The 23721-nt window shown below is 48.5% G+C and overlaps 1 protein-coding gene across 1 annotated transcript; it reads right to left on the bottom strand.

Annotated features, from left to right (window-relative positions):
- Positions 1-102: 102 nt before the first annotated feature.
- Positions 103-13282, bottom strand: GIMAP8 (GTPase, IMAP family member 8). The gene is made up of 7 exons (XM_060021097.1): positions 13251-13282; positions 10036-10203; positions 9425-9610; positions 7116-7776; positions 5442-5487; positions 2567-3193; positions 103-860 (listed from the first exon to the last, which is right to left on the bottom strand). Exons 4-7 carry the CDS (start codon positions 7725-7727, stop codon positions 184-186), a joined length of 1962 nt encoding a protein of 653 aa, XP_059877080.1. The 5' UTR covers positions 7728-7776; positions 9425-9610; positions 10036-10203; positions 13251-13282; the 3' UTR covers positions 103-183.
- Between the last annotated feature and the right edge of the window lie 10439 nt (positions 13283-23721).

The raw sequence follows: 23721 nt of genomic DNA, 5'->3' as shown, positions 1-23721 counted from the left end.
CCCCACCCCCCCCACCCCCACCCCCACCCCCACCCCCCACCGCCCGCCATGCTTGTAGCCTGAGGGTATCTCTAACTTAAAGAGACCTCAGGCATTTCAGCTTGCTATAGCAACTTACCTTTTAAATTATTTAGTAATGTGGGGCTTCCTACACTAACTTACCCTTTAAGTTATTTAGTAATTTTATAGTAATGTACTTTTAAAATTATTCAGTAATTTTAGGGGCTGAAAATTTTTCATTGTTTTGCCTACATTCCCCCATGGATGGCGATATTCATGCTCTCCACGGCACTTTATCAGGTTAGTAACCTCTGACAAAAGCTCTCTTGCCTGCTCTTCCCTGGCTTGGCCAGTTTCTCTGTTATTAAAAGCACAATATCTCCCCTTACATTTTTCAGTTATGTCCCTAAGATATCTGTTATCTGTGTTTTTGACATAATCTTCAAGCTTCCCAGTCCCTAAGTCTTCCTTCCGGGTAAACAGCACAATCGTGTATTTCATAACTTCCTCTCCAAAGATGGTCTTTAATTCCGCCACTGCCTTTTTGTCCTCTCGCGTGATCCGTCCTAGCTGTAATACCAGGACCAGAACCGTACTCCCTTCTTTATAGTAGGACAAACAGCGTTTGACCTCCTCATCGACCTGGGATGGATCCCCTTCAGCTCCAGACACCAGGCAGGGCAGGGGAGTGTCCACAACCACAACATCCTGCCCATCCCACACCCTCCAGCCGCTCTGGCATGTCTTGGTGACCATCTGTGCTCCCAGCTGAGATAGGAACTCCGGCCTCCCGAGGATGGTGTTCCCACTGGCACTCTTCCCAGTTCCGCTCCTCCCCACGAGGATAATGCGCAGGTTCTCTGCAGAAGAGAAAGCAGGAAAGATTCGTGACCATGGGCTGATCTGGCTACAACTTTCATCTCAAGACTACTGCCGTTAATTACAGCAGAGGACGCTCAGAAAGTTCCACCCCCAAGCACTGGCACAGCCTGTCACAATTACACAGTCTGGGGCTTCCCTGGTGGCGCAGTGGTTGAGAGTCCGCCTGCCGATGCAGGGGACGCGGGTTCGTGCCCCGGTCCGGGAGGATCCCACGTGCCACGGAGCGGCTGGGCCCGTGAGCCATGGCCGCTGAGCCTGCGCGTCCGGAGCCTGTGCTCCGCAACGGGAGAGGCCACAACGGTGAGAGGCCCGCGTACCGCAAAAAAAAAAAAAAAAAAAAAAAAATTCCCTATAAATGAGATGATAGATGCAGAAAGATCTTGCAATTTGTATTACTGGGGTTTTCCTTATGACTTTGCACTTGTACTGTGATCTCTCTCTTCCGTTCAGGTCTCACAGTTCTCGATTGTGAGTTTTTACCAAGTTACTGATACCTGCCTCAAAAGGAAGAGAGAGGAAAGCCCATCCCACGTTCTTCCTTCTGGGAGAAATTACTCAATTGCTTATCCTGAACCCACAATCTCATAGTTAAACATACAGGATTTAAAAATAGATTAAGTCCCTCTTCCATGCCCTCGGACAGTGTGGTTCTCACCCCCTCTGCAATCTGGTCTAAACTCCCCATCCCACATCCAGAGGTGTGAGCCCTCATCTCCATCAAGACCACGCCCCTTTGTCCTCTCACAAGTAGACGCTCAGTTCTGCCTCCTTGCTTCCAGTTGCTAGTGTACTCTCTGGAGCGCTGTACTCAGCCATGCAAACTCTACCCATTCTCCAAAGCCTGTTTCAAATCGTGCTTCCTCCACACAGCCCCTCCCGACTTTCCCACATGTCTGTGCTTTTAGGAGGCTGCCCAGCACCCGGCTCCCCATTAAGAATGTGAAAGGGCACAACAAACAGATACGCCCCTTTTGGTCTGATGTTCTTCCCAGGTGAGGATCTTTGAAGCAGAAGAGAACGGGATGAGTAGAATGGGAAGAATCTCAGCTCAGGTCAATAGAATTTGTAGCACTGAGTGGACTACAAGGGGGCTTCTGCTTAAGCCGTAGGTAAGGCAGTGTGGCTGGACTAATAAAGCCCACCTAGTGCCATGTGGGGCATGACCATCATGAGGATTCAGGCTCCCTGTCCTTGTCCGGTCAAAACAGCCCCCCTTCTCCAACAGAGGGAAGAGTAAAGAACCAAGAGAGTAAACAAAGAGGTCAAGAAAGGCGGAGGGCAGGGAGGAAAGGAAGAGGCAGGGGGTGGGGGAAGGGGAGGAAGAAGGGAAGGGTAAAACCAAGGAACCAGGACTGTCTCAGCACCACCACTGAGCGCTAAGCCCCGGGCAACAGATACGCTGTGGGGAAGACAAGAGACCGGAAAAGGCCAACTCCTTCCCTCAAGATGCTCACCACCCAGTTGAAGAGATGGGAGAAAAGTCAGGAGAAGATTATAGACCAGGTCAGGACAGTGCACGCACAGGTACATACATTTAGTAAAATTTGAGACAGAAAGGAGAAAGAGTCGGCTAACAGAAGAGACCTGTCCTTTGGGCCTCCGCGATGCCCTTCAGAAAACAAAGTTCCTGCACATTTATATCTATTTTTAAGTATGCAGAAAAGGTTTTCTAGACAGCGTTTACCTTTCCCCCTGAAGGTGCACGGCTTGCCCCCATGCTGCTGCACCACGCTCACAATGTTTTGCAGGAGCTCGTCCACCTGGCACTGTTCCTGTTCTCCCGTTGCTCTATAGTTGAAGATGCTGCATCGGTTTTTGCATTCCTCGATGAGCTTGTAGAGACTTTCAGCTCTGGTTTTTAAGAACGTATCTAGATCCTGATTCCCTAGATCTTCCTTCCTGGTGAGGAGAACAATCATGTACTGAGTGACTTTATCTCCAAAAATTCTGTGGATGGTACTCAGCACCATGAGATCTCTCTCATTGAAAGAGCCCAGTGGGGTCACCAGCAGGAAGGCATGGGGACCTGGAAAGGTGTTGTTCCAAAGGTCTTGTTCAACATCCTTTGCAGATGAGAGGTCTGGAGTGTCAATGATCAAAACTTTCCTCCCTCTCCAGGTTCTGCTCTCGGACTTACACCTCTGGGTTACTGGCTTTTCGCTGTATTGGGTCTCAAAGACCCGCCTCCCCAGAAGGCTGTTTCCGGCTGTGCTTTTTCCCACACCACGCTTCCCCACGAGCAGGACCTTCAGTGCTGACAGCTCGTGGTTCGGCTCACATCCTGTAGCCTGGTAATGCTCCGCCCCTGGCCCTGGGACAAAAGGACAGATTCAGAGTCTCTTCTTACACTTGAATACAGAGATGTGGATGGGTTTTAGGATTTCTCATATATCTCTTTTGAGATTTTAGAAATCTCTTGTCAGATTTTATAGAGAATGGCAGTGGTCCTCTGAACCAGTAGAACTCTAGACCCAGTCAGAAGCTACCCATCAAAGTGAAAGCCATGAAAAGGGCCATGAACAACTTAAGAGAGGTGTAAAGGGCTTCAGATTTCCCAGGAACATGAAAATGTTGAACTTGGCCTTCACTGGTCATGAGCGTCAGGATCTCTCTTATTTTGCTGCAGAAGTTAACTACTGGGGTGTGAAGCTCATGGGCTAAGGCAGAACTGGGGAGAATGAGTTTAAAATGCATCGTAGTGGGGGGCTTCCCCGGTGGTCCAGTGGTTGGGACTCTGTGCTTCCACTGCAGGGGGGCACGGGTTCGATCCCTGGTCAGGGAACCGGGAGTCCCACATGCCGTGAAGGGCGGCCAATCCAAATAAAAAAATAATAATTCAATTTTTTAAAACTTAAATAAAAAAATGCATCTCAGGGGTATGTTCATAAAATAGAACACAACTCGGCAAGTTAACAAAAAAGTGATGTACTGACATGCAGCCTGGATGGATCGCCAAAACATGCTAAGTGAAAGGACCCAGACACAAAACCACATGCTACAATGAGGTCACTATCTGAGGTTGAAGAACACACAAAATTAATCCATGCTGATAGCAGCCTGGAGAGCCGTTCCCTTTGGAGAGGGACAGTAAGAACTTCTAAGGTGATGGAAATGCCCCCTATCTTTATCTAGATGACGTCACATATGTGTAGATACGTAAACAACCCTTGAGTTGTACACGTAAGATTTGTGCATCTCACTCAATGTAAATTATACCTCAGTAAATTACTGTAATAACCTGCAGCACAAAACTGTCTCTCCACACGTACACTGTCCCCACCACCTCTCCCATGATCCCAAGTCAATACCAGACCCACTGGGCACATGGCAGAGCCCACAGTTACGAGGATAGTCACCGAGTCTGTATCACCCAGGGCGCTATCAGAGCGGATGATACTCAGCGTCTGAGCCCCAAGTCTGGGAAGGGGAAAGAACACAGCATTTAAAGAAAGCAGCTGAAATGCTAGTGACACCATGTCCGTGTTATGCTGCCTTGGGAGGGTTTCTACTTCCCCCCAAATCACTTCACACAAGCCCACATCCTATAAAAAGTCTTCGCCAACACCCTCATTCTGAGATGCTCCTTGGTCCCCATGATGTGCTATGTTCCCTCACTGCCACAAGTCATTCCACCCAGTTTTGTTCAGTAACAGGAATATTCCTGGGGGTCTTGGCTGACGGGCATCCACAGAATTTTAACTCCCTACTGCTGTCTAAGTTCACGTGTTTCTGGCTAAATTTACTCAACTGTAAAACGAAAATAACACCGTCTTTATAGGATTGTTATTAAGGGCTATATTGTGAGGTTATGGGGATTATATATTATATGCTACTAGGATTGAATAATTTATATTCTCTATATGTATATATATATATATCCCAGCATATAATGTCAGTTGCAATAATTATCATTAAAATTTTAATTATTATTTTGGGAAGTCCTACAAGGACAGAGATCTCATCTACCTTATTCACTACGAAATATTCAGTTCTTGCACAGAGCTGGCCCGGAAATAACCCGAAAGTCCAACAACAAAGAGATGGGTGAATCTGTCACGTATGCGCGTACCATGGACCACGTTACGTCCACCGAACAGAACAAGGTAGATCTAAGTCTATTGACGTGTGCAGTGTGCATGATACACCATTAACGGCAGTCATCACACAGATACTGAGCTCCATCACTGAATTCTGCAGGTGTTATTCTGTTTAGTGTTATCCATGAAGAAGTGATTTCTGCCTCCCGGTAGGAGTCCAAAATTGGGTAGTGCTGGGTCCCAGGCTGGGGAGAAGAGGCTGAGTCAGGAAAGAAGCTGCAAGGGACAAGCCCAGCTCTGTAACATTTCAGGGAAGGCCGGGGACACCCGCACGGGTGCCGCACCTGCTCACAGGTGTTAGCAGTTCCCTGGGAGACAGACTGTGGGCACCAACCTGAGCCAGGGCTCCAGGGTGCATTTTTGTTCTGACTTATCTAGATAATTTTTCCACTTCATTTTGATGCATGATGCATTCAAAAGAATACAGATACGAGCTTCACAGTTTTTTAAGAATTATCTTACCATGTGGACGGTCCTCCCTCTGAGACGTAACTTCATTCACACAATCCTAGAAAGAAAATAAAGAGGAATATGATGCACACAGACCTAAAATCTCAGCTTTTCACAAAGTAAAGGAACGGAGACACGAGTATATAATTCAGAGTAATTCGATGATTAGGATGTGGTCAAATGAACGTCATGGTCATGGTCATGGTCATGGTCGCTGCTGGCACGTGTAGTCCTGTCCATGATGAAGCTGACCTTGAGACCCCGCTGCTGCTGCAACGGATTTCCCAGGAGTAAGAAGGTGGGTTTTGTTCTCACTCAGAGGAGCCCCACAAATGCCATCTAACCCAGGCATTGTTCCTGAAGCACTTTCTAACTTTACTTCTCCGCAGCCGCCAATAGTAACAGTAATTCTTTCCAGTGTCTCCCAGAGTTCCTGCTATTCCTGGAGAAAATCCAGACGCTTAAGAAAAGCTTCTGGACTCCCTGGAAGAAGAAACTAGTCAAATGATGGACGTGCGGTGCATTTGAGGGACAGGGGAAGGGAGGAGATTGGAAATCAAGCTCCCCATGTATCTCCAATGTCTTCTTCCCTTACTGCACCCCCAGAATAGAGATGAAGCTTCTTCAAACGTGAGATCCAGTAAAATTTGGAACGTTCCCCATCCACATGGGCAAATGGAGACAATGAAGGATGAAGAGCTAAACACATAATTAACATCCCCTTCACCTGCCTGGGGAAGCCTCACTCCCAACATTTAAATTGGCATGAAATCAGAAGTTTTAAAATCAACTAAAATATCAATCTGGCTATCGTGTGTGAAATGGATGGGGGTGGGGAGGGTAAGGCACAAGAATAAGTGAGGGGGAGATTGTTATGCAAATATGTGTAAAATAGTACAGGCAAGAAAAGAGGTTGCCCTGGACCAGATGGTGGTAGTGGAGACAGAGAGAAGCAGGCGGATTCCAGGTGCCTTAATCACACAAGACGATGATCTCCTGGAAGTCAGATGCAAGCTGGCCGTGGTATCAAAACTGACATCTGGGCTTAGGTTTGAACAGCATGATGGGCAGGACAGCCATTGACAGAGCTGAGAGGAAAACTGAAGTCTCAGAGATTCAAGAGGGAAAAACAAAAGTCTGGACGTGTTAACCCTGAGATTCTTTAAGAGAGCGATGTCAGATAGCAATTGGATGGACAAAGGAGTCAGAACTCAAGAGGAAAGACCTGGACTGGAGTTACTAATTTGGAAACTGTTCGCAACAGATGAAGCTCAAAGCTGTAAAAATGTGGAATCACCTGAGGACACAAGTATAGAGAAGGGAGGAAGGGCGAGAACAAAGCCCTGAAGATGCCAGCTGTCGGGTCATTAGAGGAGGACTCAGCACTCTCTGGAGTAGCAAGTGAGGACGAAGAAACAAGAAGAGGATAGTTTTACTGAAGCCAAGGGAAGAGAGGGTCTAATGAGTCATTTATGTGTCTGATACTATGAGGGGTAAAGTCAGATAAGCTCTTAAATATATCCATTAATTTGCCAATAAAGCATAATACTCAAAGTAGCCTCATCTTTCCAGTTTACAGATAAATATCCCTTTAAACAGAGCTTCTGCAACATTTCACTTATTTGTGCCTTTATCCCGCTAGCTCTAACAACAGAGACCCTTGGAGACCTTCACAAGAATCCTCACCTGGAATCCACTGTCTTCATTTCTGAAGTTCACCCAGTATGGTCCTTGGTTCTCATCCACCAAACACTGGACCTTGCAGAGGAGGTCCTTCACCTGGGCGTCCCGCTCATTCTCACTTGCCTTGTTGTTGAAAGCGCAGTATCGGCCGCCACAGTTTTGAACCAAGTCCCTAACAGACTCGTCACTTTCAATGTAATCTTCCAGCAAGCCATCCATCAAATCGTCCTTCCAAGTAAAGATTATAATGACGTGCTTCCTGGCTTTAGCTCCAAACACCTTCTGGATGCCCTTGATTGTTTCTCTGTCCTCCTCCTTATAACAGCCGATGGGAATTACCAGAAGCAAGGCGTCGAGGCTGGGAGCTGAGAGCTCCAGGCAGCGTTCAATGTAGCCTCCCTTGTCATTGGCACAAGCTATTGAGGAGAAAAGGTCAGGGGTGTCGATGACCACAACCTCCCTCCCCTGCGTGGCCCCACTCTCTCTCTGGCACGTTTTAGTCACCATCTGCTCACTGAACCTGGACTTGAACACAGCTTTGCCCAGAATGGTGTTTCCTGTGGCACTTTTCCCTGCGCCATGTTTCCCTAAAAGAAGAAGCCTCAGTTCCGACATGGAGCAGTCTGGCTCTGGCTCTCTCTCCTGACACAGGTTTCCACTGGTTCTGTTGGGACAAAAAGCAACACAACAATGTTCAACTCACAAACAGAGTGGATAGAGGAACAACAAGAAAGTACCTTCTGGGCTTCCCTCGTGGCACAGTGGTTGAGAGTCCGCCTGCTGATGCAGGGGACACGGGTTTGTGCCCCGGTCCGGGAAGATCCCACATGCCGTGGAGCGGCTGGGCCCGTGAGCCATGGCCGCTGAGACTGCGCGTCCGGAGCCTGTGCTCCGCGACGGGAAAGGCCACAGCAGTGAGAGGCCCGCGTACCGCAAAAAAAAGAAAAAAAAAAGAATTACCATATGACATAGCAATCCCACTACTGGGCATATACACAGAGAAGACCATAATTCAAAAAGACATGCACCCCAATGTTCATTGAAGCACTATTTTCAATAGCCAGGTCATGGATGCAACCTAAATGCCCATCGACAGACGAACGGATAAAGAAGATGTGGTACATATATACAATGGAATATTACTCAGCCATAAAAAGGAATGAAATTGGGTCATTTGTAGAGACGTGGATGGACCTAGAGACTGTCATCCAGAGTGAAGTAAGTCAGAAAGAGAAAAACAAATATCGTATATTAACGCATATATGTGGAATCTAGAAAAATGGTACAGATGAACCGGTTTGCAGGGCAGAAATAGAGACACAGATGTAGAGAACGAATGTATGGACACAAAGCGGGGAAGGGTGTGGTGGTGGGATGAATTGGGAGATTGGGATTGACATATATACACTAATACGTATAAAATAGGTAACTAATAAGAACCTGCTGTATAAAAAAATAAATAAAATAAAATTCAAGAATTTTTTAAAAACTTCAAAAAATGAAAGAAAGAAAGCTTTCTCCAGAACTCTTGTGAGACTCTAAGGCAGCCTCCACCTTCTTCCCAGGATAGAGCCCAAGGGGGACGAGGCTTCAGGCACCCAAACAAAGCTTCCAGTGATGTAGGGATTCGTCCCACGTCAGGGGCAGTTCAGGTGCACAGAAAAAGGTGGTCAGAGAAGCTTCCGGAGCCCGGCCTGGAGAGAACTCAGTCCCAGCCCGGCAGGAGGAAGGAAGAGAGTTCATGGGTGAAAGCCCAGGAGGCTTAAATTTAGATGAAATCAGAAAGAGTGTTTTTGGCAAACACTGACCACTTTCAATGATCAGTTAATGGAATCCTGATTGTGCAAGGGTTGGGAAATATCGCGAGAGTGAATGTGGAAAATCAGTGTCCAAACGGCCAGCTTCCCTGCCCGCTTCTGCTCAAGGAGGCAGGCAGCTGCTGCTGACTTCCCCGGGGTGAGGGGGGGAGTTTGCTTTGTGTCACAGTCGTGAAGTCAGGGGATGCCGGAGGAGCGGACCTACCCCCCTTTTTCTTCCAGGCCTTCATCTCAGCCCTGGGTGGGGCGAGCAGCCCCCTCCCAGACCCGCCTCTTCCTAGGAAGGCTGCGCACAGACACGACTCCCCGGGGAGGGGGGTGACCTCTGTGTCCCCCCCCCCAGGCTGGGGAGACCTGCGAAGGGGCGGGAAGAACACCCCAGAGCCCCTGAAATCAAGCCTTCCAGGTGGCTGTCTCCCCTCCCTGCGTCGGCCGCCTTTCCCATCCTCATGTTCACGTGTCCAGCACAGAAACCGCCACCACGCACACACGTACCTCGGTCCTGTCCCCTGAGCTGTCACAGTCTCAGAACCTCCAGGTTCCGCGTGCCTCCGTCTCTGCGTCGCTCGGCTGGGCGAAGCGGCTACTCTATCCCCTCAGAGGATGGAGCAGCGGCGCGGGGAGAGGAAAGCAGGGTCTGGACCAGCTTCGCAGGGTCAGGATCTTCCTGACACAGTGTTTCTGAGGAGGAAGAAGTTTTTAGAAATAGGTGTCCAATGCAGTCGGAGGGGAATTCAGAAGTGATGACAGATCACAGGGTGAGAACGTCTGGGTCACGGCCGTCGGAGCCAGGAAGGGACCGCGCCCATCTACCCGGCGCGGTCAAAGGCTGGTGGGAGGTGGAGGGCGGAGGCTCCGCTGGGGTTGAGGGGACCCGGGCTGAGCCCCAGCCGAGCTTCGGAAGTGTCCCTCGAGAAGGATCGCTGTGCCGACACAGGCGGCCGTGCGGAAAACAATCGGGGGCCTTTCAAGGCTTTGCGCGAGCTGGCGGTGGGGGGAGGGCCCGGAGCCCGGAGCAGGTGTTTCTGCCCCAGCAGGTCCCAGCCTTCACCGCTCAGCCCTGCCCTTTCCCGAGATTGGGGTGAAAACCGAAAGACATAGTTTACCTTCTCCCACCAACTCCTCGCCCTCCGTCTGCCCTGCAGCAGCCCGTACAGCTTCCTGTAACAGCTCCTCTCCTGCCTTCCAGAGGTCTCTCCCCGAACGCCCCCTCCGGATAAATTCGGGGCCTCGGACAAACGCTGCTTCCCAGGAGAAAGTGTTCTTTCCCGGAGCTAGACAAACATTTGAAATGCTAGAACGTTGATGCTTTCCAAGAGTTCATAAAACGAAACCCTATTGTGAGCCGTAAGCGTTCAAAGCTTCCTTCTAGAGAAGGAAGTGAAACACAGAAAAAAACTTTATTTTATTTTATTGCGCTAAAAAAAAGACAACCACACATGTAACATTGCCCATCTGAGCCGTCTTTAAAGGTACGGCTCAGCAGCTTCAGGTGCCTTCTCGACATCGTGCCGAGAGAGTTCCAGAACGATTCCATCCCACAGCCTGGAGCTCCGGCCCCGTTAGATGCCAATACTGCTCCCCCCTCCCCAGCCCCTGGTAACCACCGTCTACTTTCTGTGTCTATGATTTAGATACTTCCTGTGACTGGAATCAGACAGTATTTGTCCTACGTGACTGGCTTTTTTCACTTAGCTTAATGTCCTCCGTGCGAGAGGACTTTCAATCACGGTGCAGAGGCCCTTGAGCTCACACTGTCACTCCAGGCTGGGTCTATGAATGGTCTGACGTGGGGCTGAGCCTTCCAGAGACCCCATGGAAGGAGGAGCAGTGGGGGCTGGACTGGGCTTTGAGGGGCTGCCGTGTCTCCTGGGGTCCCCCTCCCCTCTGGTCTTCAAGTTCAGTCTGCTGCCACCGCTACCAAGGGCTGGGGTGACACGGCTACACCTTGGAGGGGAAACCAAAAGAGGTCTCCCATGCCCCCACCCTCTTAGTAAGGAGGACCAGGTCCAGGAAGAATTCCCCACCCTCCCTGGGGCACTAGATCAATTCACATAAGATCAACACATCAAAACCATCAGACAGGGGCTTCCCGGGGTGGCGCAGTGGTTGAGAATCTGCCTGCCGATTCAGGGAACACGGGTTCGAGACCTGGTCCAGGAAGATCCCACGTGCCGCGGAGCAACTAGGCCCGTGAGCCACAACTACTGAGCCTGCACGTCTGGAGCCTGTGCTCCGCAACAAGAGAGGCCGCGATAGTGAGAGGCCCGCGCACCGCGATGAAGAGTGGCCCCCGCTCACCACAACTGGAGAAAGCCCTCGCACAGAAACGAAGACCCAACACAGCCAAAAAAAATTAATTAATATTAATTAATTTAAAAAAACAGCCATCAGACAGAAGCCACATGGCCAGTCAGTCATCCCAGCTGTGTCACTCCCAGAAGTGGAGGTCAGGTGAAGCCAGGGTCACAGGCCTGGCGGGATACCATATCCCCAAAACAGAGAACACAGTAAACTGAGATCAAGAAAAGCTCCCTCTTTCTTAGATGAAATATGAAGCTTTGGGGAGCACTTTGAATAAAACCAAAGCCTCAGGTAACTCTTCGATGAGTCAGCAGGTGATGATTCGCTGAGTCAACGATTTTGCAAAATGACCCTCAGCACATCAGCTTTTGGAGAACGGACTTCTGTGGGGAAGGCGGCTGATTCTGGTTAGGCCCGGACCTGGGGAAGGATGGGGCTTTCCTGCCCCCTAGTGGCTGTGTGGGTAATGACAAGGGCAGCAAAAGCCCTCCCCAGGTGGCTCTTACAAGGACTCTGCAGGTAAGACACCCCACTTTCCCCTTCCCCTCCGAGACTCTCAAAGGGGGCGGGAGGGAGAGGGACTGGATTTCCAGAAAGTACATATGTAACATGTGTACTTCCTCCTGGAAGGCACAAGTTATGCGAACAAGGAGGAAGCTACCAGGACCCAACACTGTATCAGACACAGAGGTTCAAAGACTCTCCAGACACATCCCTGGCTCAAGGAGCTCAATCAAATGACGGGAAGAGAGACTAAAGCTGTGGATATGAAAAGTGCACATGCGCTGCCATGGAAGCGTGTTCAGGAGGCCATGGGAGCAAAGAGGAAGGCTGTCAACTCCGCAAGAGGGAGAAACAACCGAGTGGGAAGCAAACTTCTCAACAAACCCATAAACCAGCCCTTTACTGTGCCAGGGACTTTAATGGAGGAGATCAGCAGGCACAGTAGAGGCAGAAGCTACACAGGGGAGCTTAAGCCTTCCCCGCAGTCTTGAAGGGCAGGTAGAAATTTCCCTGGGAAGGACACTCAGGCAGAGGGAGAGTGGCAAATGCCACAGGCAGTCAGAGTGATGAGAGCAGCTTGGGCACGTGGAGGAAATGGAGTCAGGCTGCAGGACCACCGAGAGGCTACTGCAATCGTCCAAGCTAGAAACAAGGACATGAACGAAAATAGCGACAGTGAAAATGGACGTGGAAAAAGGAACAGATTTATGATAGATTTAGGAGCTAGAAACAGCACAAGAATAAAAAAGAGTCATTCAGGGTTGCTTTTACAAGTGTTCCAAGTTGTCACATCAAAGGGAGTGCTACTCACAACATAGACATTCCTTATTTCGAAAAAAAAATTTTTATAGGTTGTTTTATTTCCAAGATAGGACATGTGTGCTTACTACAATTTTGACAGATGGCAGTAAAAGTGTCTTGTAACTAAATTTGTACATGTTGACACTTTCCAGATGTAATTAAAATGTCTTATTCAAACAGACTCCTTGTTTGTTACAATATTTATTATTAAGAAATAATATGCAGCCCTGAACCAAGATGGCGGAGTAGAAGGACGTGCTCTCACTCTCTCTTGCGAGAACACCAGAATCACAACTAGCTGCTGGACAATCATCGACAGGAGGACACTGGAACTCACCAAAAAAGATACCCCACATCCAAAGACAAAGCAGAAGCCACAATGAGACGGCAGGAGGGGCACAATCACAGTAAAATCAAATCCCATAACTGCTGGGTGGGTGACTCACAGACTGGAGAACACTTATACCACAGAAGTCCACCCACTGGAGTGAAGGTTCTGAGCCCCACGTCAGGCTTCCCAACCTGGGGGTCCAGCAACGGGAGGAGGAATTCCTAGAGAATCAGACTTTGAAGGCTAGCGGGATTTGATTGCAGGACTTCAACAGGACTGGGGGAAACAGACTCCACTCTTGGAGGGCACAAACAAAGTAGTGTGCGCATCGGGACCCAGGGGAAGGAGCAGTGACCCCAGGGGAGACTGAACCAGACCTACCTGCTAGTGTTGGAGGGTCTCCTGCAGAGGCGGGGGGTGGCTGTGGCTCACCATGGGGACAAGGCCACTGGCAGCAGAAGTCCCGGGAAGTAGTCCTTGGCGTGAGCCCTCCCAGAGTCCGCCATTAGCCCCACCAAAGAGCCCAGATAGGCTCCAGTGTTGGGTTGCCTTGGGCCAAACAACCAACAGGGAGGAAACCCAGCCCCACCCATCAGCAGTCAAGCATATTAAAGTTTTACTGAGCTCTGCCCACCAGAGCAACAGCCAGCCCAACCCACCACCAGTCCCTCCCATCAGGAAACTTGCACAAGCCTCTTAGATAGCCTCATCCACCAGAGGGCAGACAGCAGAAGCAAGAAGAACTACAATCCTGCAACCTGTGGAACGAAAAACACATTCACAGAAAGACAGACAAGATGAAAAGGCAGAGGGCTACGTACCAGATGAAGGAACAAGATAGAACCCCAGAAAAACAACTAAATGAAGTGGAGATAGGCAAGCTTCCAGAAAAAGAATTCAGAATAATGATAGTGAAGATGATCCAGGACCTCGGGAAAAGAATGGAGGCAAAGATCGAGAAGATGCAAGGAATGTTTAACAAAGACCTAGAAGGATTAAAGAACAAACAAACAGGGATGAACAATACAGTAACTGAAATGAAAACTACACTAGAAGGAATCAATAGCAGAATAACTGAGGCAGAAGAACGGATAAGTGACCTGGAAGACAGAATGGTGGAGTTCACTGCTGCAGAACAGAATAAAGAAAAAAGAATGAAAAGAAATGAAGACAGCCTAAGAGACCTCTGGGACAACATTAAATGCAACAACATGCACATTATAGAGGTCCCAGAAGGAAAAGAGAGAAAGGACCCGAGAAAATATTTCAAGAGATGATAGTTGAAAACTTCCCTAACGTGGGAAAGGAAATAGCCACCCAAGTCCAGGAAGCGCAGAGAGTCCCATACAGGATAAACCCAAGGGGTAACACGCCGAGACACATAGTCACCAAACTGACAAAAATTAAAGACAAAGGAAAATTATTGAAAGCCTCAAGGGAAAGATGACAAACAACATACAAGGGAACTCCATAAGGTTAACAGCTGATTTCTCAGCAGAAACTCTACAAGCCAGAACAGAGTGGCATGATATACTTAAAGTGATGAAAGGGAAGAACCTACAACCAAGATTACTCTACCCGGCAACGATCTCATTCAGATTCCATGGAGGAATCAAAAGATTTACAGACAAGCAAAAGCTAAGAGAATCCAGCACCACCAAACCAGCTCTACTACAAATGCTAAAGGAACTTCTCTAAGCGGGAAACACAAGGGAAGGACCTACAAAAACAAACCCAAAACAATTAAGAAAATGGTAATAGGAACATACATATTGATAATTACCTTAAATGTGAATGGATTAAATGCTCCAACCAAAAGACACAGACTGGACGAATGGATACAAAAACAAGACCCCTATATATGCTGTCTACAAGAGACCCACTTAAGACCTAGGGACACATACAGACTGAAAGTGAGGGGATGGAAAACGATATTCCATGCAAATGGAAATCAAAAGAAAGCTGGGGGATTCCCTGGTGGCGCAGTGGTTGAGAGTCCGCCTGCCGATGCAGGGGACACGGGTTCGTGCCCCGGTCCGGGAAGGTCCCACATGCCACGGAGCAGCTGGGCCCATGAGCCATGGCCGCTGAGCTTGCGTGTCCGGAGCCTGTGCTCCGCAATGGGAGAGGCCACAACAGTGAGAGGCCCGCGTAACGCAAAAAAAAAGAAAAAAAAGACATATGCATCCCAATGGTCATTGCAGGACTATTTACAATAGCCGGGTCATGGAAGCAACCTAAATGCCCATTGACAGACGAATGGATAAAGAAGATGTGGTACATATATACAATGGAATATTACTCAGCCATTAAAAGGAACGAAATTGGGTCATTTGTAGAGAGGTGGATGGATCTAGAGACTGTCATACAGAGGGAAGTAAGTCAGAAAGAGAAAAAGAAATATCGTATATTAATGCATACATGTGGAACCTAGAAAAATGGTACAGATGAACCAGTTTGCAGGGCAGAAATTGAGACACAGATGTAGAGAACAAGCGTATGGACACCAAGGGGGGAAAGCGGCGGGGGGTGGTGGTGTGGTATGATGAATTGGGCGATTGGAATTGACATGTATACACTGATGTGTATAAAATTGATGACTAATAAGAACCTGCTGTATAAAAGAAGAAATAAAGAAAAGAAATAATATGCCTATTTATACATTTATTTATTTATTTTTGGCTGCCTTGGGTCTTCGTTGCTGCGCATGGGCTTTCTCTAGTTGCAGAGAGCAGGGGCTACTGTTCATTGTGGTGTGCGGGCTTGTTGCAGAGCATGGCCTCTAGGTGGGCGGGCTTCAGTAGTTGTGGCTCGTGAGCTCTAGAGCACAGGCTCAGTAGTTGTGGCGCACGGGCTTAGCTGCTCTGCGGCATGTGGGATCTTCCCGGACCAGGGCTTAGCTGTGGGATGTCAGGGGTCACAGCACTTTCTAGTGGCCTTTGTGCAGCTGCGGCTGTGAGAGACTGGGGTTTTCCAGAAAGACAAGCGCCTCAGCTTGGGGACACTGAGTCTGAGGCACTAGAGGCAGGGCAGGCAGAGAAAGCCAAAAGGTCATGACTGATTCCTGTTTCCCATGTTATTCACGCCAACCCTCCCACTGAAAACAACTAAAACAAAACAGGATAAAGATGAGTATGTGTGTATAACTCAATCACTTTGCTATACAGCAGAAATTAACACAACATTGTAAGTCAACTCTACCTGAATAAAATAAACTAAAACAACAACAATAGCAACAGCTGCAGCAGACAAAGGCGACCAGGCCAGGAAGACTGTTCAAGGCTCTGATAACAGGGGAGAGAGGCCAGAACTAAGACGGAACCCACCGCTGAAACACCAGGAAGGATGTTCAAGGCTGGGGTGAGCTGCTGGAAAAGTACTGGAGGACGTCAGAGGAGCTGTCAGTGTAACAAGGCCATGTGTGCTCACTGGAGCCCATCAAAGTCAGGCTTGACCCTCCCGGGGAGAAGGGAGATGGGGCGCTATCTCCCTTGGTGGTTACATTTCAAAGGGATGGACCGCTCCCACATCCTTGAGAAAGATAGATCTGGGTTGTAAAACTGGCAGGAGGCTTTTAAAAAGAGTTACATCTCAAAGGGGCAGAGAAAGAGTTTGCAATTGCAAGTTTTCTGAAGTAAATGCTTCAAGGAAAGGGAGGTCAAGAGTCAGGAAGAGGGCCGTCTAAGGCTGTCAGGCAGAGGAGAACATGAATGTGCTGGGTGAAACATGGCGCCGATCCATCAACACCACGCCTGCGCCTGCACCGCTGAGGGCGCCGCGGGGAGACACACAAACCTACTGGCGGAAGTGACTTTACAGTAGGATCACCACCCTCAACGGGCTCTAACGGGGCATCATCCCTCTGTGTTGTAGTCCATTCACCTCCCCCGCCCCCCAGCCCCATAACTCTCCTACCTTCTCCTCTCCCATCTTTAAAAAAGAATATTCTCTCACCCCGCTTCCCCCTCCAGCTGCCATCTAACTTCTCTCCCCGTTCCGGCACATGATGCTGATGTAGGTGTCTAGACTCAGCGTCGCCTTGGGAAGAGGCGTCTCTCGGGGCTATAGTCCCCTCGCTGGGTGGGAGGCCGGATGGTGAATGCCAAGGGCTGCTGCTCCATCCGCAGGTGCTATCATCACATCTGGTAGGACTTTTCTACCACCTTGGTATTATTAGAAGGACATCTGTCCCTGCCACCCAGGCTGCTGGCTGGTGGGGAGGCAAGAGCAGGATTTTTAATGAGCAGAGGAAGGCGACATGGGTGCACCAGGAACAAGTGGGGCCAAAACACAAGTGAGAAGCCAGGGACTTCCCTGGTGGGGCAGTGGTTGAGAATCCGCCTGCCCATGCAGGGGACACGGGTTCGAGCCCTGGTCCGGGAAGATCCCACATGCCGCGGAGCAACTGAGCCCGTGCACCACAACTACTGAGCCTGCGCTCTAGAGCCCACAAGCCACAACTACTGAGCCCGCGTGCCACAACTACGGAGCCTGCACTCTAGAGCCCGTGCTCCACAAGAGAAGCCACCGCAATGAGAAGCCCTCGCACCTCAATGACTGCTCACCGCCCGTGCGCAGCAACAAAGACCCAACGCAGCCAAAAATAAATTAATTAATTAAAAACAAAAAAAGAAACAGGTAAAAAGCCAGGAGCCAGAAGGGACCTCAGAGGCCGATTACTTCTTGCATCTTAAACCCAGGTGCCCCTGCTTCATTGGCTGAGGGCCAGAGCCTGGGCTCAGACAGACCACAGCCCAGCCATGGCCCACCTTCCAGAGCATTTTATTTATTTTTAAATATTTATTTATTTGGCTGCATCGGGTCTTAGTTGTGGCACACGGGATCTTCTTTGAGGCACGTGGGATCTTTCATTGCAGTGCATGAGCTTCTCTCTAGTTGCAGCATGCAGGCTGGAGAGCGAGTGGGGTTCAGTAGTTGCAGCACACGGGATCTTCTTTGTGCCACACGGGATGTTTCATCGCAACACATGGTCTTCTCTCTAGTTGCGGCATGCAGGCTCTAGAGCATGTGCACTCAATAGTTGCGGAGGGCGGGCTCTCTAGTTGTGACGCGGGCTCTAGAGCACGCAGCCTTAGTTGCTCCGTGGCATGTGGGATCTTAGTTCCCTGAACAGGGATCAAACCCGCGTCCCCTGCATCGGAAGGTGGATTCTTAACAACTGGACTGCCAGGGAAGTCCTCCAGCGCATTTTACATAAGTATGTATAGATAATGAAGAACAATTCAACACTCCTAAGAACTTTTTTTTTTTTAATTTATTTTATTTATTTATTTTTGGCTGCATTGGGTCTTCGCTGTTGCGAGCGGGCTTCCTCTAGTTGTGGAGATCAGGGGTAACTCTTCGTTGTGGTGCGTGGGCTTCTCATTGCAGTGGCTTGTCCTATTGCGGAGCACGGGCTCTAGGCGCGCGGGCTTCAGTAGTTGTGGCGCATGGGTTTAGTTGCTCCACGGTATGTGGGATCTTCCCGCACCAGGGCTCAAACCCATGTCCCCTGCATTGGCAGGCGGATTCTTAACCACTGCGCCACCAGGGAAGCCCTCCAAAAGCCTAGCTTGCAGCCGGTGGCCTTGGGGTCCCCACAAGCCTCTCTCTTTGGTGCCCAGGACTGAGTCAGCACCTTCTGAGAAGCAGAGAATGAGGTTAGCCTCATAATATACTTGAGAGTCGTTAAGAGATTAGATGATAAACGTTATCACTACACACACAAAAAGGTGAGGGGCAGAGGTGTTAACTAACCTCATTGTAGTAAACATTTTGCGATATATACAGTTATGAAATCATCTCATCATACACCTTAAACTTACATATATAATATGTCAAGAATATCTCAATAAAGCTAGAAAAAATTTAAAAGTCACCCTTCTATTTAATAAAAAATAAAGTTCACCACAAGGTGTGACACCCAGGTCCCCTGACTTCTCGTCACAATGTTTTCTGTCTTTCACTACATGCGTTCCAGAAGCCTAATGAATTATAAGAGAAGCCGGGCACCAGGCAGCCAATCTTCCTGCAGCTTCTCCAGGGCCCCACAGAGCACCTGGAATTAGTTGTTCATCGGAAGATGTTGGCAACTCTCCTAAAAATAACCCACCAAGTAATCACAATCTACATCAGTGAAAACAGGAAGCAGGTTTTATTATCTTGCTTTTAGAAAGGGAGCGCTTGCCTGGGGAGGTAGAGAAAATCCCGCGGGGTCCCAGCTGGCAACAGTGGAGCAGGTGTCTGGCCACTTCCTGCAGCTCTGGGCTTTCTCCAGAAGTGACCCCTTGGTCGCCAACTTGAGGGCATCACCCTCCTTGCAGCTGGAGGACCTGTGGATCCAAAACACTCCTCAGGCTCAGCGCCTCTCTGCCGTCTCCCACCAAGGGGATCCTGGCTGTGGGCCCTAGCACCTTCCCCGCAACCTCCAATCCCACCCTGTCTGGAGCAGCCTTCCAGGCACACTTGGTCTGACTTTGCCCTTCTCTCCTCCAACTGCCCAGGGCCCAGAAACCCACTGGGCTGGGCCTGTTGCAAGAGTCTAGCTTGGGTGGACCCTCCTTTGGGTTGGTTCAGGCGTTTCCCCTGGGAGCCCAGCACTAGGCTCTCTCCACACCCACCTCCTGCATCCTCTCTCCATCTCCACACCCACCTCCTGCATCCTCTCTCCATCTCCAGGACTACATTCTTTGCATCCTCTCTCGGTCTCCTCCACACCAGCCCTGTAAGTGGTCTTACTTTTGTGCAATGAACTTACAGGACTTCCCTCAAACATCTTGTACATTGCCTTCAACCAAGATATACCTGTTACAGGTGAGGCCTCAGACCCAAACAGACTGGGGTCTTTCCAGCCCAATTGGACCCCCTCAGCTCCCCTGTTTCTGGATGGCACGGTGCCCACCACAGCTCACGGCCTTCCTCGGATCTCATCTGGCCCCAGGACGATTCCAGCCAGAAAGGAGGGATCCGGGCCTCACCAGGTGGGACTGCAGTATCTGGAAGGGGAAGATGAGGTGCGGGGGGCATTTCAGACTCAGCATCCCACCCAGTGGGGGGGGCTAACAGCTGGAAGGTGGCACCAGTAGAAGGGTTTCAGGCACTAAGTCCAACCCAAGGAAAAGCTGCCTCCATTCTATTCACTGTGGAAGCGAAGAAACGTCTGGAGCCCCAACTTCCATTTCTAAAACCCCTCAAATTAGAGAAACAGAAATTCCTCATTTTATTCTTCCAGCCTCGAGTGAAAGTTCTGGAGGGTTTATTGGGGCCCTTTTAGAAGTCCTGGAAACCTCAACCCACTGACAATTCCATTTCCATACCCGTACCCAGGTTCAGAACCCTGGGGCCAGCCATGTCCCTCCGGGCCCGAGGGTCCCCCTGACTTTCCCCATCATGCAACCCCTCCACCTGCTGGGTGGGAAGCAGGTGGCCAGGAGGGGGTGGTGCCTGTGCTCAGCTGGGACGGAGGATTGAGGGGTGCAGCCTGGAAACGGACATCGAAGGAAGTGCTTTGGAAAGAGGGGGACGCATCATACTGAGTGAAGTGAGCCAGGCAGAGAAAGACAACTATCATATGATAGCAGTTAACATGTGGAATCTAAAAGGATGCAAATGAACTTATTTACAAAATAGAAATAGACCCACAGACATAGTAAACCAACTTATGGTTACCAAAGGGGAAAGGGGGGGAGGGATATTTTAGGAGGATGGCATTAACATATACACACTACTATATATTAAATAGATACCCAATGAGGACCTACTGTCTAGCACAGGGAACTATACTTAATATTTTGTAATAACCTATAAGGGAAAAGAATCTGAAAAAGAATAGATATATGTGTATATATATATATATGTGTGTGTGTGTGTGTGTGTGTGTGTGTGTGTGTGTGTGTGAATCACTGTGCTGTACACCTGAAACTAACATGCCATTGTAAATCAACTGTATTTCAATTTTTTTTAAGTTAGCAATAAACAACAAAAAAAAGAAAGAAAGAGGGGGACGCTCGCCAACAGGCACCTGTGCCTTACTTCAGGCAACCTTTGGAGTGCAGAGAACCAGACAATTCCTGTTAGGAGCGAGTTTCCCCAAGATCACAGCTAGAAGTGGCAGAGCTGGGATTCTAACCCAGTTTTAACACCAAGACCCATGCTCTTCCTACCACAGCCATTTCTGTCTAGTGGCCACTGAAAAGTCAGCGGAAGCCTCTTCAATCCAAATACCTGCTTCTACCAGTCCCATGGCATCACCCCCCGCCCCACCTTGTCCAGAAAGAAGACCCAGAGCGTGGAGCACAGAACCTGTCTCTACTGGAAGTTGACATTAACACTGCATTTCTTGTTGTGATCCCTAGTCATTTCTAGTGTTCCTCAGAATTTTTCTAAATTAGGGCAAATACGGAAATTACTTCCAAAAATTCACTCACAGTATTGTTACAGCTGGGCATCAATCTCTGAAGTACTGGCAGGGGCTCAGTGTCCCCCACCTGCTCTCTCACTGTTCCAGAGGCACCGCGCTGCCCTCCCCCGCGGGATCAGAGCAGGAACATAGTCACTCTAAAGAACTGGGATTCTCTCAAAAATTATTTATGTCATTTTTCCTTTTAAAAACATTTAGTTCAAAAACAACAAAAAAGGGCCTCCCTGGTGGCGCAGTGGTTGAGAGTCCGCCTGCCGATGCGGGGGACACGGGTTCGTGCCCCGGTCCGGGAAGATCCCACATGCCGCGGAGCGGCTGGGCCCGTGAGCCATGGCCGCTGAGCCTGCGCACCCGGAGCCTGTGCTCCGCAGCGGGAGAAGCCACAACAGTGAGAGGCCCGCGTACCACACACACAAAAAAAGAAAAACAACAACAAAGACCCTCAAAGCATTCCAACGTAGAATTAACATTCTAGAGGTCAAAAGTCGGTTCATACTCAACTATCTGACGCACAGCAAAGAGGTCTTTGCTGCAATTTTATTTCCTCAGTAGCATTTGGAAAACTTTTCAGATTTTCCAGTTAATCTATCCGTAAGTCAATCCGACCACAAAATGATTTGGGTCAGTTATCTAATGAGATCATCTTTCCCCATCTTGAAAGGACTAGTAGAATGACATTACTCCCTATGTAAATTAAGCAGGGCATCTTCTTAGCCCCTGCCCCTTCTCAGCCATCCTGATCTCTTGGACAAAAGGAAAGGGCTCAAAACCAACATTGCCAGTCAGCCTCAAACACCTCCTCTGCCCCAAAACATCCACAACACTCCCGTTTCTTCGGGAGTATTAAGAAGGGATCTTTCAAAAAGCCAGAAGGATTAGGCAAAAACATACCTCAACTGGTTATTAAGGAAGTTTTCCAACACACGACAATGGTAGACAGAGGCTCTAATGAGCCCGGTCCCCTCTCGCCCAGCTTCAGATCATCAACACACAGTCAACACTGTTTCATCTCTAACTGCACCTTCTCACGCCTATGCCCCAGACGATTCTGAAACAAATCCCAGAGAGCATTTCATTCCCTATGTATCTCTGAAAGCTAAAGATCCTTTTATTATGTAAGCATAATAACCTAATTGTAACTGAGAAAAAATTAACAATTCTGTATTATCGAGTATCCAATAAGTGTTCAAATTTCCTCAATAACATCTACATTTTATCAATAGTTTTTATTGAAGTATAGTTGATTTACAATGTTGTGTTAATTTCTACTGTACAGCAACGTGATTCGGTTATACATATACACATTCTTTTTTTTATATACTCTTTTCCATTATGATTTATCACAGGATATTAAATTTAGTTCCCTGTGCTCTACAGTAGGACCTTGTTGTTTATCCATTCTGTATATAAAAGCTTATATCTGCTAACCCCGACCTCCCACTCCATCCCTCCCCCAAGCCCCTCCCCCTTGGCAGCCACCAGTCTGTTCTCTATGTCTGTGATTCTGTTTCTGTTTCATAGATAGGTTCATTTGTATCATATTTTAGATTCCGCATGTAAGGGTAATATCTACATTTTAAAGATTTGCTTACAGATGAAAACAGCCCACAACTTTTCAGCTAGTGGTTGTTTTTCCTGCTCTTATTACGTGCTTCCTTCTCTCACATCCTGTGGTCGACTCAGCCAGCCGATGGAGTTGGCGTATCAACCCCTTTGGGGTCTACTCCCTTTTTAAAAGTCCCTCTAACACTTTCATGAGCAAACTTTCATTGCCGGCTTTTTGGCTCATTCTGTTTGGAAAGTTACTCTATGTTTTCTCCTTCTCCCTTCTGGAAACTCAGAAAAGAAACACGTGTTGAATTTCACTACCTCCAATTTTCTCCCCTGTATTAGCCATCAACCTTCACTTCATCTCTAAGGGGACAGTTAACTTTACAACTCTGCTTTTATTTATTTATTTTTTTTACTCACTTCCATAGGGCACTCTGCAAAGCCTCATGGTTCCATTTATTCATTCAGAAAGTATTTACTGACCGCCTACATGGTCCCTGACTTGTGCATTATAATAAAAACGTGGCCAGGCTGGCCTTAGAGAACAAAAGTCCACTTCACTCAGCATCAGTTCTCCAAATGTGCGCTAGAGGGCGCCACTCTCCCATTGACATCTGTTAGAAAAGTCTGGCGTGACTAACTCACTACGCAGCTTATGTAAGCTCTCTACACCTCACCACATAGTCAACCAAATAAAGAATCTCACACAACTTTCTCCTTAAAAACGAAATAAATTCCATTTATTGGATGCACAGACAAAAAGAGAGAGAAATTACATAATTCCCCCAAATAGGTCCATTTTTCCATTAGACATCATAGACAGAAAGCCTAGGGCTTATAGGTTTTGCAAAACTATAAAAATGTTGCAGACTATTTTTTCAT

This window comes from Delphinus delphis, chromosome 9 (assembly GCF_949987515.2).
Source record: "Delphinus delphis chromosome 9, mDelDel1.2, whole genome shotgun sequence".
Lineage (NCBI taxonomy): Eukaryota > Metazoa > Chordata > Mammalia > Artiodactyla > Delphinidae > Delphinus > Delphinus delphis.
This window is presented reverse-complemented; position numbering and strand designations above follow the sequence as displayed.